The sequence below is a fragment of the Semicossyphus pulcher genome, unplaced genomic scaffold (genome assembly GCF_022749685.1).
Source record: "Semicossyphus pulcher isolate SPU_LCO1_2020_fin unplaced genomic scaffold, fSemPul1.0.p SCAF_13, whole genome shotgun sequence".
In the NCBI taxonomy this organism is placed as follows: Eukaryota; Metazoa; Chordata; class Actinopteri; order Labriformes; family Labridae; genus Semicossyphus; species Semicossyphus pulcher.
The window spans coordinates 7194129-7211007 of NW_027211637.1; the positions used below are offsets into that span (position 1 = coordinate 7194129).

At 40.5% G+C, this 16879-nt stretch overlaps 1 protein-coding gene across 1 annotated transcript in view; it reads right to left on the reverse strand.

The window, feature by feature from the left end:
- Positions 1-739: 739 nt before the first annotated feature.
- LOC138589334 (SLIT-ROBO Rho GTPase-activating protein 3-like) overlaps positions 740-16879 on the reverse strand; it is a 38550-nt gene continuing 22410 nt past the window's right edge. The window contains exons 11-24 of the mRNA XM_069659575.1: positions 16684-16768; positions 15365-15392; positions 14537-14564; positions 12891-12951; positions 12664-12741; positions 10854-10982; positions 10136-10241; positions 9818-10045; positions 7893-7948; positions 7553-7724; positions 5709-5798; positions 5344-5451; positions 3912-4017; positions 740-3244 (exon numbers count right to left, since the gene is read on the reverse strand). Coding sequence (XP_069515676.1) covers positions 3041-3244; positions 3912-4017; positions 5344-5451; positions 5709-5798; positions 7553-7724; positions 7893-7948; positions 9818-10045; positions 10136-10241; positions 10854-10982; positions 12664-12741; positions 12891-12951; positions 14537-14564; positions 15365-15392; positions 16684-16768 — 1479 coding nt within the window. The 3' untranslated portion in view covers positions 740-3040. The remainder of the gene's footprint in view (positions 3245-3911; positions 4018-5343; positions 5452-5708; positions 5799-7552; positions 7725-7892; positions 7949-9817; positions 10046-10135; positions 10242-10853; positions 10983-12663; positions 12742-12890; positions 12952-14536; positions 14565-15364; positions 15393-16683; positions 16769-16879) is intronic.

Here is a 16879-nt window from a genome sequence, read left to right on the forward strand (position 1 = left end):
TACTAATTCGGAGAAAATCTCCCAGTATGCATCGGACCAGTCTACCTCGCCTACTGTATCCCACAATGCAAAGTGCTGGAACGTCACAGCAGCAGTTGAAATGACGGACAGCAGCAGCATTCCAGCAGAAGGGGGCGCTTTAGCTAAAGAAGCGGCGTTTTTTGTTTACGTCCGCCTGGCGTAGCATCCTGCAAAATGATTTTGCAAAGCTTCTCCATACTACATACTACCGCTGAACGCAGTATGCAGTATATAGCATGTAGTGTATAGTATGTAGTATATAGTACGGCATTTCGAACACAGCCCCAGTCTGTAATACTGCAAATGCAAAGGCTTTCATCACCATTGTGTTACCTCCTTCAGCGATAGATAGTTACTTAACAGACATTTATTTAAATGAAAAACTTTGAGATTATTAATTTAATAAAATAAGATAACATAAAAAAAGATCATCAGTATGAGAGTGTGCTACTTTGCCTCTGATACAGGGCTTTTGTCAGTGATCCTAAAAGAAGTGATAGTGAATGGAAAAATCAGGTCTAAAATCATGCAGAGTAAGCTTGGAATGAGGAGGACAGTGATGACTGATTGTCTTATTGTTTCACACTTACAGCACAAGGAGCTGGATCTCTTTGAGCAAAAGTCCCACAGTAGATGCTGCAGCTGCCCCCACATGGTCATCTGTAGATGTGTCCCAGGAATACAGACATTTATGCACTTTAAACACACCAACAACCGATTCATCATTCATCACTTTATCATCTTTATTGGATTCATATTTTCTCACCACATATACAATTGGACACAGTAAATTTAGTGACATCATCAAACAGTGATCCAGAATAACAGGGTGTTAAATCATAGAAGCAGAATTAATTTAAAAATAAAAAAAGGATTCAACTCCCATGTTGCCAATACTGAAACACGACAAGGAGGAGATGACTGATGTAAAAACATTTCAAATGCTTTTGGAGTCAAAGTAATCGTACACCTCCCTGCAAAAATCCTGAAACACACATTTGAATGGGACCTGTGGATAGTGCTAGATATAGTCAGGGGGGCCAATATGTATGGATGAAAGAGACAAGAGTTTCGATCGTGGCTCCAGAATATCAACATTGCATTCACAGTTTAAACCAGAGGAAGTCACAATCCTCTCTGATAAGGGGGCCATTTTGGCTCTTGAGGCTAGGGCACAGTTTCCAGTTGAAGAGTCAGTAAACCAAAGCCCTGAGTGAGAAACTCTTACTTATTCCTTCGAAACCAAACCTGAGCTAGCTCGTCTCTAACTCTGCAAAAGCCCTGAGTTTTGGCCTGCATATATCGGGCCGTATATCACATATGAAGGGGAATGTTTTCTGTCTGTGTATGTATGTATGTGTGTGTGTGCATGTGTGTGTGCTAATACTGCATGCCATTAGAAAGTACTAACCTCATTACTGCTTACAGTTTTCACAGCTAACATCTGTGACCCAAAATGTTCAATAAAAAACGAATTATGAAATAGTTATTCCCATGAATAAATTGTTTTAGATATAAAAATGGAACAATAATTTGTAACAATGTAACAAATGATGATGAAAAATGAAAACATTCCTGATCATTTAATGATATATGATGAAATAACATTTTATGAGAACATTTCCCCCCCATTATCTCACTTTTTCACCTTTAGCCAATCAAATGCCCCGTGCTTCTTAAGCTAGCAGGCTCAACTACGCCATTAGCCAGTTCACTCCTGTTAGCGAGAGCAACAATAATGTCAAAATAACTGTGACTGAACTATCTAGCTGCTACTGTAAATAAAGACAGCATTAATTCAAAGAAACAATCATCTCCTGTTATTTACATAGCTTAACATGACTGCAATTGCTTCCCCCATACGATAGAGCTGCCCCAGCCCCTCGCACACAGGCTCCATGAGAGAGATCTCTCCTCTGGATTGGAATATGCATCACAGACAAAGGTCTTAATGTTATTGCAAATTAGAAATGGTAGGTTAGATTAAATGTGTGAGAACGTTTTTGTAGCAATAACAGGAAATTTATTTTCTTTATTTCTCCAGTACTGAAAGCAGAGTCGATAACGTCGGCGGTTTATCAATACTGCAGTATTTCATAATTCAGCCCCGGGGCCCGTTTAATACTGGGTTTCGGTACCCATCTTTATTATACACTATAATATGTATATACTATAAAAAAAGAGTTGTTGCTGCTCTAGCTAACAGTGGCTAAGTGGCTAATCTGGTAGCAATTGTTTTGCTTGCTAACCACTTTCAAGATAATTGATATGACATAATATGTGAAATTGCCTTTATGATATATAAAGAGACCTTTAAAAAATCCATATTGAAATAAAAATAACATCCAGTAGAATTATGAAATGTTTGAAATAATAAATAAATAATAAAGTGATAACTATTTGGGATAAGAGGAATTTTAGCAGTTTTGCTAAATGTTGGTTCATTTTATATTTCACCTAATTTAGGCAGTGATATTGGTCATAATTGTACTATTTAATATTGAACACTTTGGGGTAACATAAACAGATCACACTCCTTTTTTAAACAAAATGCAGACTTAAAACTACATCAAGTCTTCAAGTGAAACCAATGTAAAAAGTAAAACATGTAAAGGCACTCAGGCCCCAGATCAGTTTTCTTTTTTAATGTTATTTTAAGGGTAAACTTATCTCAGATCTGCCACTAGGGGCAGCGTAAGTCTTGTTGATGTTGTCGTATGGCAACCACTTAAAAAAGTCAGTCTGGTGGTATCACCGGTGATGTCACATCCCTGATTCTCCCAAAAGTTGCTAAAGCCTTGAGAACAAAACCGGACCAGAACACAAAAAGACCAAAAACCAGCTTGAAAACAGACACACTGGACATACAGTAACACGGCACCGAGACTAGTGGCACTATGAGATGGCAGAGACGTAAATATTATACACCTGTCAAAAAAATAACTCAAGATCTTCACCAAATGTATCATCAGCATCAGCAAACAATAAATCAATAATTACAGTCATCCTCTCCTCTCTTTTAGTCTACCGGTCTGAAAAGGGCCCGTCCTCTGAGGCCAAATCCTACTTTTTTGGCAGCCGGAGCGGCTTGAGGAAGAGAGGAAGAGGAGGAGGCGGAAGAGGGAGCAGGGACGGCAGGGGTGGCGAGGGCGGACTGCTGCACGGGAGGCTGGCGAGACAGGAGCTCTTTGAACACAGAGTTCATCTGACGGCTGATCATCTCCTGAGAGAGCGAGAGGAGGAGACGCAAAAAGCAAGGGAGAGAGACAAGAGACATTGAAGGTCATGAACATGTCGCCTCAGTGATGCTTGTTTGGTAAAGCCTGACCATGAAAATATTTCCCACTAAACAATGGACCCGTCCCGTTCAAGTGAGAACTTCAGACTGCACAAAATGCTGCACTCGTGCTGTGTTCAAGTTCATCAAGAAGGTTTTCTTAAATGTAGAGTCAGAGTCAGATTTGATGTCTGTATTTACAGTTATATTGCATGAAGTTTGGGATGTTATTGTTACTGTTTATGCTTTCAGACATTGACTTCTAAATGAATGTGATATGATCTAATCTAACACCAGCTTCCCACGTAAGACTTTTAGAAGGGGGCGAATTGACAACGTTCCCAGACACAAAAACTTCTCTCAAATTCAGCCAAAATATTCAACTCACATTCTGAGTGCATTCAGCACATTTATCTAAAAGATTTGTTCAATCAGCCTTTTCAAACAGAGCCTCATTTTGTTACAAGCTTCATCTGGCCCAAAATTTATGACAGACTTCGACTGAGTCGACTGAATTTCAAGTAATTGCATCAACAGAATTAACAACAACAAAGACCTGAGTGTCTCACAGGGGATGTGTTAGTCTGAGTCCTCAGATGGACAAACTACTAACCTTGTCGACTGGTGCTCTGTCTGGTAGCTGACCAATTGGAGGTCTGTCTGTGGGTCTGAAGCCAGCCTGTCTCACAGTGTCCAAAGTGTGTCTTCGCTCCTGAGACCTGAAAGACAAAAGGTAACAGAGATGAGGGAGAGAAATAAAAAGATAGAAATGCTCATTTCTCAATGCCTTAACTGTTTTGAACCATGGTTAATGTTTTATATTAACATGCTCTCACACACTATAGACTTATTCATGCCATATCAAGTCATGGAAAGTGTCCAAGTGCAACGTGCTCTCTTTATTGTTATTATAACTTTTTCACAACAAATTGGCATCTGCAAAAACAGGAGTCCTTAAAGAAATTAGTCAGCCAAAGGTAATGCCTTATGTCTGTGTGTCTCATGCGCATCCTCGGCTTGCGTTGGGTTGTGTCGTCATATTTTTAATTTATTTTTTGATAAGCTTCAAAACAGTGTCCTAAGAAGTTCTACATTAACCTTATCTTTGCCTTAATCCTAAAATAAAACCTACAGGGGACTTGCATTTAATTGTAACTTCAAACGGGATGACACGTGAACCTGGGGCCGCCGCATCGAAGGCTAGAGCCTCTGTACACAGGCCGCGCGACTTAACCACTGAGCTGAACTGCCGGCCTTTTTATTTTATTTTTATAACATAAATTTACAAAAATACGATTAGAATTTTACTTCTTGTAACTTAACAGCTGACGCAGCTGAAAGTGTCAAGACTTACCTGCAGATTTTAAAAGGACTGTCTGACCCAACATATTTTTCTGCACAGTTGTGGGTAACAGAAACAGGAAATGTAACACTGAACAGAACACTGATAAGTTAATATGTTGAACTTAATAGCACAGAGAAACACTTGCCTTTATACACATGAAATGGACGGATAGACATTAGCATTAATTTGGAGACGTCTTTCTATTCATTGAATCTAATCAAAATTGTCCTAATTATTTTAGCTCTGTTTTGGTCTCCTCCAACTCCTGAGTGAAATATGTTGCTCTTAAGCTGCTTAATGCGCCATGAGTTCATTAGTTAATGGCTAACTTTAGCTGATGTGCTGATGAGCTCGGTGAGAGTGAGCTAAAACGGTACATTTGTGAGCTGTAAAGTGAATATTAGTTCTTAAAGACACTAAACAGATGTGTAGAGCTGAGCAGAACTACAGAGTCAGGTGATTTTGTATCACAGTCATGTGATCCGTTGTTAAAGGACGTTGATTGCAAAAGCTTAAAAGTATCATTATGGCAAAGATGTATGTTGTTATTTCCGTTTTTGCTCAATGGTTCTACATAAATATCTATCACCTACAGAATATCTCCAGAGGCTGTCAATATATTTAAGTGACGGGTCAAGCACATTGTATGTCATGAATAATGCAGAACATGCTTTGTGTCCGAGGTGTGTGTCAGTCTTACACTGGCAGGTGTCGTGTTGCAGGGGAAGTTGGCGGTTTTCGATTCGGGCTCCCCTCACTTCCTCTCTGTCTCCCAGGCAACGAAGCACTGTCGCTGTTCACCCGCATCCTGTCAAGATGCACACACAAGCAGTGTAACTTCGCATGTTGAGCATTCATGTGCAAGAGTTTGTCCATGTGTGTCCTGTGTGCAACAATGTGAACATGAGTATTTCTGTCTGTCTGTGTGTATTCGCCTGTCGACATCTATTGCTACATGTGCTTGGTGGTGTGAGTGCATTTATATCTTGCGGTGTGCATTCAAGTATGTGTGTGCATTCAAGTGTGTGTCTGTCTTCTTGTGTGTGTGTGTCTGTATTTGTATACCGAGTTGTGTTCTCCGTCTGTGGATCCTCTACTGTCAGGTTTCCAGTGCTGCCTCCTCCTCCTCCTTCTTCTCTTTTCCCTCGCTCTGACCTGAGGGAGAAGAAGAAGAGAGAGATATATAAAGCTTATATTTCACGACAGAAAGTACAACAAGTACACGTTTATAAATGGGATCATTGTTAAACGACAAAAATCACTGTGGGAAGGAGCAGAAGCCAGAGTAAATGTGACCAGATTTTGTTACACAGAATCTTTTCCAAATAAAATGAGACAGAATTATTTACTGGATGGACACAGTTATTCAAACTCCTTGAAATATATCACAATGAATAGCAAAGCCTCTACAAACGCACTTCCTTTGTGATATGTGTTATGTTAAAGTTTGTTAAGCCACTGTCACTTCAATGCAATCAATGCGATGGTTTTAAGTGTTCTTTATAACGATCAAATCTTTAATCAAAGTGTCCTTTATCTGTAGAGGTACATGAGCTGAGACTCTGACTGTTATGGCCAGAGTTAACTGTGCAGTGTTTATATATGTATATATAGGGCAATGTGAATTTGATATGCAGTTTAAACACCCACACAGACGAGCACAGAATATAAAAGTAATGTTAAAATACTTGTTCTGAGGTTGCCTAAACTAGAAGTTCCACATCTTTTTTTCAACTAAGGCACCTGTTCAGTGTGATCCATCACGCACACACACACACACACACACACACACACACACACACACACACACACACACACACACACACTCATGGTCTTTCTCAGAGCGTGAGCGTTAGAGATGAGATTCAGTTCTTTAAATCATTTTTTCCAGCACTTGTCCCTTTAACTGCTATTTTTATTTCTTCAGTGAAAACAAGCTGAAATCCCTGACACACTAGCAGATGTTAACCTTCATGGCAGAATATTATGCATTTGTACATTTTATTATAAAGTTTTACGTCTGTTTCATAAATATCAAGCTGGATCCAGGAGTCGGGGGATGGTTGGCTTAGCTTAACATAAAGAGTGCAAACAAAGGGAAACAGCTAGCCTAGCTCCGTCCAAATTTAAGAAAATCTACCTGCAAACACAGGTAAACCTCAAAAATTTACATATAATATGGATGTTTTGTTTAACCCATGCAAAACCTGACAAGTTTTGTTTTTTATTGACGTTTGTATGCTGGAGTATTTCTTGGAGGGGCGCAGTAAATACAAGACTCCAGGAAGTGCCTGTCTGAGAAATAGTCCAGTAATAGTAATAAAACCACATTTCAGCTTTACTTTTGGACAAACTAAGCTAGGTGTTTCTATGCGCTCCCAATTAAGAACAAAAATAAACATCTAACTTTATGCTAGAAGGAATTTAACGTCTATCACCCACAATGTCAAACCCTTCTATATAATCTCCAAACAACTTTGCTCTGGTAGGTTTGATACAAGGGTTATGGAAAAGAATTGGTGAATACACAATTTTTTAGGTTATGGATTTGCTAGCTTAAACAGAAAGTGACGACACAATCCAACGGGAGCTGACAAGAATACGCATCAGTAACCAAACAATACAAGACGTGAGAAACCGTCCTTGAGTGATGTACCATTTAGGATGTCCAGTTTACCGTATACCCTAACAAAAATCCACCAATCAACCAGTATTGCTTGGATGAAAAATAGATAAAAGTAATTCTTGCAGCCTCATAGCACCCTAGATTTATAAAATTTGAATCAAAGAGGGCTCCACAGTATATATTTCACAGTCCACTTCACTTATTCAGAATGGGCTTATCCATGGCCATGGTTCTGAATATGGCGACAATGGTTGTGTAAATGCTTTGAAGTAACGTCACTCACCCATCCAGCACACTGATGTACTTGTGAGGGATGAGACCCTTAACTCCTCCCACTTCGCCTCTCCACCAATCACACGAGGCCTTGCTGTGAAGGATAATAAGCTCTCCCAGCTTGAAGGACAGCTCTGCGGGGGATCTCGCCACGTAGTCGAACATAGCTACCGCCTCCCACTCTGTACACACATACAAACACAAGGCACAGTTACAATGGACCTTTGAATGTTTTTATTCATCTTTCTTGTTAATATATCTTATATCTAATGTCTCCTATGTCTAATGGAAACATACAGTATGATTGGTGTGTGTGTGTGTGTGTGTGTGTTTGTACTGTATGTACTCACCGTCCTCACTCGGCATATGCTCAGACTCTCCGTCTCCCTCCTCTGTGATTGGTTCACTGCAGACAAGCAGAAAAATCTCGGTGGTCATGCACAGTTCCTCTTCTGATTAACACACAGACCGACTGTCTTACCACAGCTTCTCTTTACAGAACCCCTCTCTGCTTATGTAATTTCACATAAGGCTGAGACATCTAGAATGACCCTATACCTCAGAAATCAAGCGACCGAGCTTGTAAACATTAAGTTTTACTGAAGTCCCCATGAGCTGATTTCGGCATGTAAGAGATTTCATGGATACTGTCGATTGGCTGGAGGCTTGTGTTCAATTTTAGTGAGCAATAAGCTCAATAGTATTACACAGCTTTTACACAAAGCATTGCAAGCTGCACAGAGAAGCCTTTGGCATATTATAACATTATGTTTCAAGAAGAAGAGCCATGAAAATGGAACGGAGGGGGAAGCTGCTCTTCATATTTTGGAACCATCTCAGACCGAGTTTGAAACCCAAACATGACCAACAAATCTCTGGAGCGATGTGAAGCTGCTGCCAAGTCATTTATTTGACTACAAGTCATCCAAGGACAGAAACAAGAAGGCATTTAAAAGCAAAAAATATCTTAACCATAACATCAGATTTGAGCAAAAGCATCAAGACCATTTTCATACCAGACCAAAAGTAGTAGAAGTTTATAAGAACATTAGAAAATGTAGATAAATACATCATAAATAACATCAGTATTAAATATTTACAGAGAGTGTTAAAGAGAAATTAACAGCTATATTTTAGCATAAAGTTTTAATGCCGACTTTGTGAACGAGTGCTCTCAAAGTCGGCGAGCAAAAATGATTATATCAATATATTGTTATGATAAACTTTATGTCAGTAGCGGACGTAGCCTCTGGGTCTAAAAGGGGAGCTAATACAGTAGTGCTTTAAACCTGCAGTCTCTCTTACGTCCAGCAGGGGGCAACTCGACTGCTTGCAAACATGTATGTACTGTATACTGTAAGTTTATGGGAAAATAACCCAACTTTTCACTTGATTTACTACCTCAGCAAACATTTTCTTAAGACCTTTAGGTCACAATCAGAATTTAAGTCTTTTTCAATACAGCATGAAGTTCATGTTGTAAGTTATGGTCATATTTAGGTTAAAAAAAGGCTAAGAAAGCAGGCTATGTATCAGAGTGGGGCTGCCTGAAAAATGTCCCCATCAGTGTGTGGTTGTACTTAAATACAGTCTGAGGTGTCAGCTTTTTATTTTATGTGTAAATTTGTTGCCTGTTTTCCGCCAGCTAAAAGTAGCATCCCAATTTACGTATATTACAGTTTCTGGGATTCAAAAATGCAGCTTGCAAGGGGTAGAGAGTAGCTGGGGGTAGGCAGTAGCTCAGTCTGTAGGGACATGAGAGGGAACTGGAGGGTGGCAGCTTCAAGCCCCAGTTTGGACCAAGCATTGAACTGGGGCTGGTAGCTGGAGAGGTCCCAGTTCCCTGTCGAGGTACCCTTGTGTCCTGTTTGTGCATGTGTGTATGTCGGGCCTATGTGTGTGTAGCATGTTTCTGATAGCAGAGTGAAAAAATTTAACTTCCCCTCTGGTATTAATAAAGTATGTCTTTTTCTTCTTTAAACTCAGCTAGCACTAGCAGTGGTTCATAACCTCTCTCTGTGGTAGTCCACATACCAAAGGATGATGTCATGATGGCTACGTACACTTCTTACATACAGTTTATTGTTGTGATTTATTTTGTACACTGAAGTGGTAAAAAAACAAACTTTTTACTCTCCATTGTGATTATTCAGAAGTAACTTCATTACTTTAAATAGATATATTAAGTAATATTTTTGACTTGACAGGTAACTGTCAAAGTATTTAGTAACAACAGCAACAGTCACATGAATATTAATGACCACTTATCCCTCACCAGTACTCCTGCTCCAGAGTCATGTGCTTCTCATAGACAGGGCCTGGCAGTTCTGATTGGCCGGGGTAGATGCTGTCATGTTGGAGGATCATGGTTTTGACGAGATCATTGACCTGTGGCTGCTGAGCAACAGCATCATCAGACTCCAACCCCCTCAGCAGGCTTGGACCGAAGCAGACGGCCAAGTTGTAGGGCTGCATCATGTTCTCATCACTGTACTGAGACACACTGGGAAAACACACACATGCAAAATAAATGATCATGTTATCTCCAACGGCGCAAGTTAGGTAAAACACACTTGGTTAAGTTGTGGCTTACTGATTTAGGAAAGCGAAGAGGTAACGCATCACGATGAGGAGAGGCCGTGGGAAGGTGGAAATGATTGCTTTAATCTGCGCTGCTTTCTCCGTCACCGCCTCAATTTCTGACCATGACAGAGATAAAAAAAGATAAAAAGACCAGTCAAAGCAAAGATTAAACGACTAAAACAAGTTTTATTTGTTGTTTTTACAGTTTCTGCAAGCCTGAAGCAGATAGAAACTGTGAAGTCGCACAAATCAACCCAAATTCGAACTTACAGAAATGCTGTGACAAGCACTTAAACTACTAAGATAAGGAGGCTGGGCTGATTTATTAAGCCACTGAAGTATTTATGAGGTGTGAACCTGCAGGCAGGTTCACAGGATAAGCCATGCAAATTGTAACTGAGAGTTTCTGTTTTGGAAAACAAAAAGCACCTGCAGCAAAAACAAGGAGACAGAGAGAGAGATAAAAACAGAGAGCGAAAAAGACGGTAATAAATATTTGAAGGTGACGGGGGCATCAGTGAAAGTGCAATCACCTTGTAATGTTTTTACTGAGGCTGCAATGAGCTAACTCAAAATTAGCAGGTTCATCCCTATGCAGAAAGATTTACCTACATTATATTGTACATGAGAGGATAAATCAGGTAGTAGAAATCTAAAGATGCACGAACGCAGAAGTAATTAAAACAGAATCATAGACAGACATGGAGGTTATATAAGGTGGGTCTTACGGACACACTCCAGCAGCTGAGGGTAGCTGTCATAAGGGAAGAGAGGAGGCTCCAGGCCCCTGAAGTAAAGCTTCAACACGCCAGCCACAGAGTCCAGGTCACACTCACTGTCAGACAGAGGATCGTCTCCTGCAGGGAGTCAAACAGAAATGTGAGCTGAAAGTATCCGTGTAGGAACACAGGCTGAAGCACACGTTTTCATGCAGGAACAAGACATATAGTAAAATGCAGCATTGTGGCAGAAAAAGGGGACAGGGTATAGCTATCAGAAGTAAAATTGTGCTCTGCAAAATGTCTACAGTGAGTGACGCACTAGTGACGATAGGAATCTGATAAATGGCATTTAAGCAGTAAACATCAAATCCTGAATAATCATTACTTGAAAAAGAGATAATCAAATCTAAAAATCACTCCTTACTTTTCTGTAAAGGAGCTATAATCAACATTTTTATAACACCAACGGATTCAGTTTGAGCTCATTGTTTTGGCTGATTTTCACTGCATTCTCTTGGCTCCCTTTTGCAACTTTTTTTCAGTGGAAAAGCTCTAAAAAGTTCACTGTACACTACATGACTTGCACCAAAAAGCAGGCAGACGAAGACAGTAAGTAGTTAAACTTTAAGTAATAATCTTGAAGATTTTCAGTTAGATAGATGTCTGTTAAGTCACTATCTATCGCCGAATGAAGTAACACAATGGTGACTGAGCCTATGGCCCACTGATGAAAGCCTTTGCATTTGAAGTATTATGGACTGGGTGTCTGGTGCGACTTTCATGGAAAAAATCACAAGCGGCGCCCAGTTTTCCATCACCCAGCAGTGGTTGGTCTGCCAGAGAGGGTAGGCGGAGCTAAGTGGCTGCTTTTCCGGTCTCTGCAAGTGTTGCGAGTAAACAGTAATCTACTATGGCTGAACAAACAAAGAAAAGATCGATGACTACAGATACAACTTCAAAAATAAGTGAAAATCCAAAGAAGAAGAAACAAATTGGACGCTCAGATGAAGGCAAACAGTCAGAGCCAACCGTGGAGGTCACACATGCGACACTGTCTGGATATCTGGGAAGTGTGCTCCCGCAATTACCGTTTATCGCTGTAGGTGCTGCCAAAGAGAATGAAACTGAGATCTTCGAGATTATATCTATAAAGTTGAAGTTGAGTAGCTTCTGAAAAACAGATATGTCACTCAGGAGTTACGTGGGAGGCCGTGTACGAGTCAAGGCTTTTGATTTTTCTGCTTTTTTCTGTCAACTTAGCCAAAAAAAATCTGGTATTATGGATAAAGGTTATAAAAAACTTGTGAAAGACAAACAGTTAAATTATCAGTAACATTATATTTTCAAATGTAACTTTAAATTAGCTTCTAATGAGGTCTCCATTAGAGCTCAGAATTTTACACCAGAGACACCAACTGTTGAGCAGAAGGAAGAAGAGCAGCGACAAGGTCATTATCCTTAACTGGCTTCTCACCCCGTCTTTATGTTCACTGGAGCATACAACCATATTGAAGTGTTACTCCTACAGGAGGAGGCCTGAGATTAGCACATTCACCACCTGGGTGCGCCATATGTTATGAGGATTAAGGACAGGTAAAGAGGCTGGATACAGTTATGACTGTGAGCAGTTTCCGCTGAGCTTACCCTTTGATTTTATTTAATTTGTAAGGAGATCTTTTGATAGACATTAATCCATTAAAGAGTTTATAGAGGCTGAAGACCTGAGTATTGGATCCAAACCTGAAATACGGTTATTAAAACACATAAAAAATAATTACTTTTATGCAAGGTGATGCAATTTCAGAGGCTCGCTTACCTCTCTCAAATGCGTCTCTGATGAGGTTAACTTCCCTTTGTGACCCAGGAACTCTGAATATCCCTTCATGGTGTAGGCCTGAAACACACACAACACACACACATTCACATTACATTACATGGTCATAGATGCATGATGTTCCACACAAAAAACCTCCACTTACGCAGTGTCTATGTCCAAAGCTCTCTCAGCATGGCTCATTGCTAATGTCATAAAAACTGACTCACCGTGAAGGTTTATGAAACGGATGCAGCTTTCAACCACCACAGGAATCTGCTGCCCAGAGCTCTGCACAGGAAGAGGTGAGGAGAGATGAGAGTTAGAGACCGACAGAGAGGGCAGGTAGAGATGCAAGGAAAGAGGAGGTGGACAAAAAACAGCCATAACAAGAGGAAGAAATGTGTCAAGCCAGATAGAATGCAAGAAAAACAGTGATTAAACAGAAGAAAAGGGTTTATAAGAGAGAATAACTACATGCTTTTTATGTGTTTGGTTGATACAAAGTGCAGGTGAAATACTGGATGTCACTGACAGGGCCGTAACAAGGATTTTGAAATACTGAGGCCATGAGTCAGAGACCCCTCAATATCCTCGCAGACACCAAAAGAGTTTCTCGAACACTTCCATCCTTCCATTATCTATCGATCTAACAGAGGCAGAACAACACCGGAATGCAATGTAAAAACACACACTAGGGCGACTTCATGCCGCCATTGCTTGATCTTGTGTAAAAAGACAAAGGCAGCATGATGGCAGAGCTTTGTTACGTCGCGGTGGCATACCCGTAAAGAAGGCTATTGAGACAGACAACCTTTCACCCGCGCATTCACACCCACAAGCAATTTAGAGTCACCAATGAACATAACAAGCATGTCTTTGGACTGTGGGAGGAAACCAGAGTACCCGGAGGGAACCCATTCATGGGGAGAACCTTGGGACTTGGAACCGGGACTTGATAGGAACCTTCTAGCTGTAAGGCGACAGCGCTACCCCTTATTGAGCTGTGTGATCAATAAAATAATTCGTCTTCATTCGTGCCCACAGTAAGATGGGAAGATTGAGACCACTCTTGTATCTCTGTATTCATTTAAACATAGTATTAGCAGTGAATTAGCCGAGACAGCCTGACTGTCTGTGTGTGTAGTCAAACATACTTTTTTTTCTTTCTAAATATACGTTTAAATTATACATGCTAACTTTTTAACAAGCTAACATGCTAACGTGCTTTCCGGGCTCCAACTTGGAGTCAAACAACAGGGACATTTTGAACTATTTTCAACATTGTCTCTCATGTAGGAGTGTGTGGAGGTCCCAGAGGATTTATCAACTGGAAGGGCAGAGTTCACTTTATGTTTTATATTTATGTTTAATGCATTGGAATGGCACCTGAGAGGGCATTTTTTATCCACTACAGGGGCATCCATGAGGGCACTTTTGCTTTTTTTTTAAACGTGGGGGTGCCAGTTGGTGCGATTGCCCCCCCCCCGCCCCCCTTTCAGTACAACACTGTTTGAAGGGGAGTTACTGCCAGGCAGAAACTTCATTGTTGAATTTTCTGAAGGTGATTTTGTTTTCTGAAATTATAATGTTTTTTAAAATGTCGTGTTGCCTGACATCTTTTGTTTCGCGAAATGACATACATGTGAAATGTTGTATTTCGTTAAATTTCATGTATTGACAGATGTCGTACTTTGTTATTCTATTGTTATATTTTCTGAGTTGTTCTTGAAACCCTTTTGGGCCACTGAACTCAATATGCCCAGACAAAGATCCACACACATGACCTCAGCATACTCAATGATAGCTACAGCCCTGATCACTGTGGGAAGCAGCCAACCAGGCTGCCTGTGCTATCAAAGATGGGGTTTGGTACCTGTGTTCGAGACATTCTCCTTCTTCTCCTGCACAGAGCCCAAGCACAGCAAAGAAGAGACACAGAGAAAGCACAGATTAGAGAAGGCAGAGTAAGAAATAAGTGGAATAAAGATTAGGAAGCATTGGGAAGAGGCGCACATAAGCACACACACACTCAATAGAGGAGTTGAGAGAGGAGGCAGCAAAGAGGCCAGTGCATTTTAATCCTTTTCACCAGAGAGGAGGAGATAAAGGGGGGGTTGAAAGGAGAGAAAGCCAGCAATAAGCTATAAGCATGACCGTACACATACACATGAAGGCAGCAGGAAGTACACTGGGGGGATGGACTGTCAGTGTGTGCATGTGCTGTGAGAATCCCCCACCAGTCCTTCAGCTGCAGTGTAACAGGATTTTCTAAACTGTTTCCTTGGGAGGTTTGAACAGCAGTGCAGTGCAGCAAGCAAATCAAAGGAGGTAAAAACAAGGTGTGTTTCAGTTCATTGTTACTTTGCATGAGAGTGTGTGTGAGTGTTACCTGTATGTAGGACACTATGTCTGTGGTGAAGAGTGTGTGGCAGAATTGGGAAACAGGTCTGGACTTCCGAACACGCACTGACCGAGCACATTGCATTCTGGGAAATATAATAAATAACATGCTTAATGCCAAGTATTTCCCTTCCAAAAATCAACCTTTAATACTTAATAGAAAACTGCCAGAAATGGCTTTTTGGTTTAGATTTGATTAATCTTGTTTGTGGTATCCTCGTCCTCTCTGCTCTCTCCATGTCTCTCTGCCTCTCTCAGTCACACTCTCTTTATTCTTGACTTTGTAAATTCATCTCTTTACCTGGAGGGGTCACTGTCAACAGCCTCAGCTGGAAGAAAAAGACAGAAAACAAGTGAAAAAGTGAAGTTTGGTTAAGAGTCAAGCAGAGTACTGGTGCAAACAATGTGCAGCATCAGTGTTGCCAGACTGAAAATAAAGCAATTATCGTATTTTAGCAAAAACTATCGTACATATGAAAAAAACAATAAAGGGCCGAAATCCCACACTGAATTGCAAAACTGTGGACCATATCAGTGTAACAACACGGAGGTCCCGTCCTTTTTACAAGACGGTAACTGTATGCATCACACAACAGAGTCAACTGCCGCCCATTACACAATCATTCCTTCTGTTGTTACCTTTCAAAATAAAAGCACCATATCTACACGGGTTGGTGAAGAAAAAGCCTCAGAGCGTCCCACTGTGTGCGCATTCGCTTGACAACTTGGTGCAGAGAGAGCCAGCAGGTCTGTGATGGAAGCTTATGAGGCTCAACATGACAGAACTCCTGAAACTCTTTTAGCTGTGCCACATGTTTGGCACTGTTTTTGAAGTAGCTATACACATCTCTGCATAAATTCCTTGCACACACAGATGCATCGCTGAAATGTTATTGTGGGTTTCTTTGAAAGTTATTCAAAATTATCGTACATTTGGCCTTTTTTGGCATTATTGATCGTACAGAGGGCAAAATTATCGTACAAATCCGTTAGTTATCGTACATCTGGCAACACTGTGCAGCATTGTTAGAGGGTAAGCACCAACTTCACACATCAAAGTCTGCTTCTAAGTGTTAGATACTACTACCACAAACTTATAACAAAGTTGTATGAAGCTTTTAGTGGCTCCAAAGGGCGGTGTGACATCATAATGTGCCTTAAATGATATCACTATAGGCAGTGTTGGTTGAGGCTGAAGACTACAAGTTCAGCTATTAAAGAAATCTGAGCATATGGAGTAAAATAGAAGTGAGCTTGCCAGGCCAATGTAGCCCACTCCTAGCCTCCGATGGGACTAGACACACAAGGCTAGATTAGCAGCAACGAGCAAAACAAACCAAAATCTACCATCAAGCTGTTGGCATGTTGTCTTGTCGGTAAGTAAGGTGCCAGATTTTAAACAAGGAAGACAATATCTAGGATGAATTACAACCAATTTCTCACATCGCCATCAATTTTGATTCTTCATAAATATTTTTTGTGATTTGACAATGTTACATTGATGCTAAATTACTCTTTTAAACTTTCAAAAGCTCAGAAAGCACTGACTCTCTATATACTACAAAGAGTGATTTAGTTAATTAGTCCTTCATATCATCTATCATTGTAATCTAAGAGTACCTTTCTGTATGGCATCTTGTAGAAGGTCGTGTTTGGCTTGAAGTTTGAAGGTCAGAGAGCTGCTGATGAGGAACTCCTTTACTTTCTGAGACAAAGCATCAAACAAAATGGTTATGTATGACAGTTTTCCCCACAGCCTGTATAAAAAGATGAAGCTAAAAGTGAAGCCAAAACATCTCTGTCGCCCCCTGCTGAC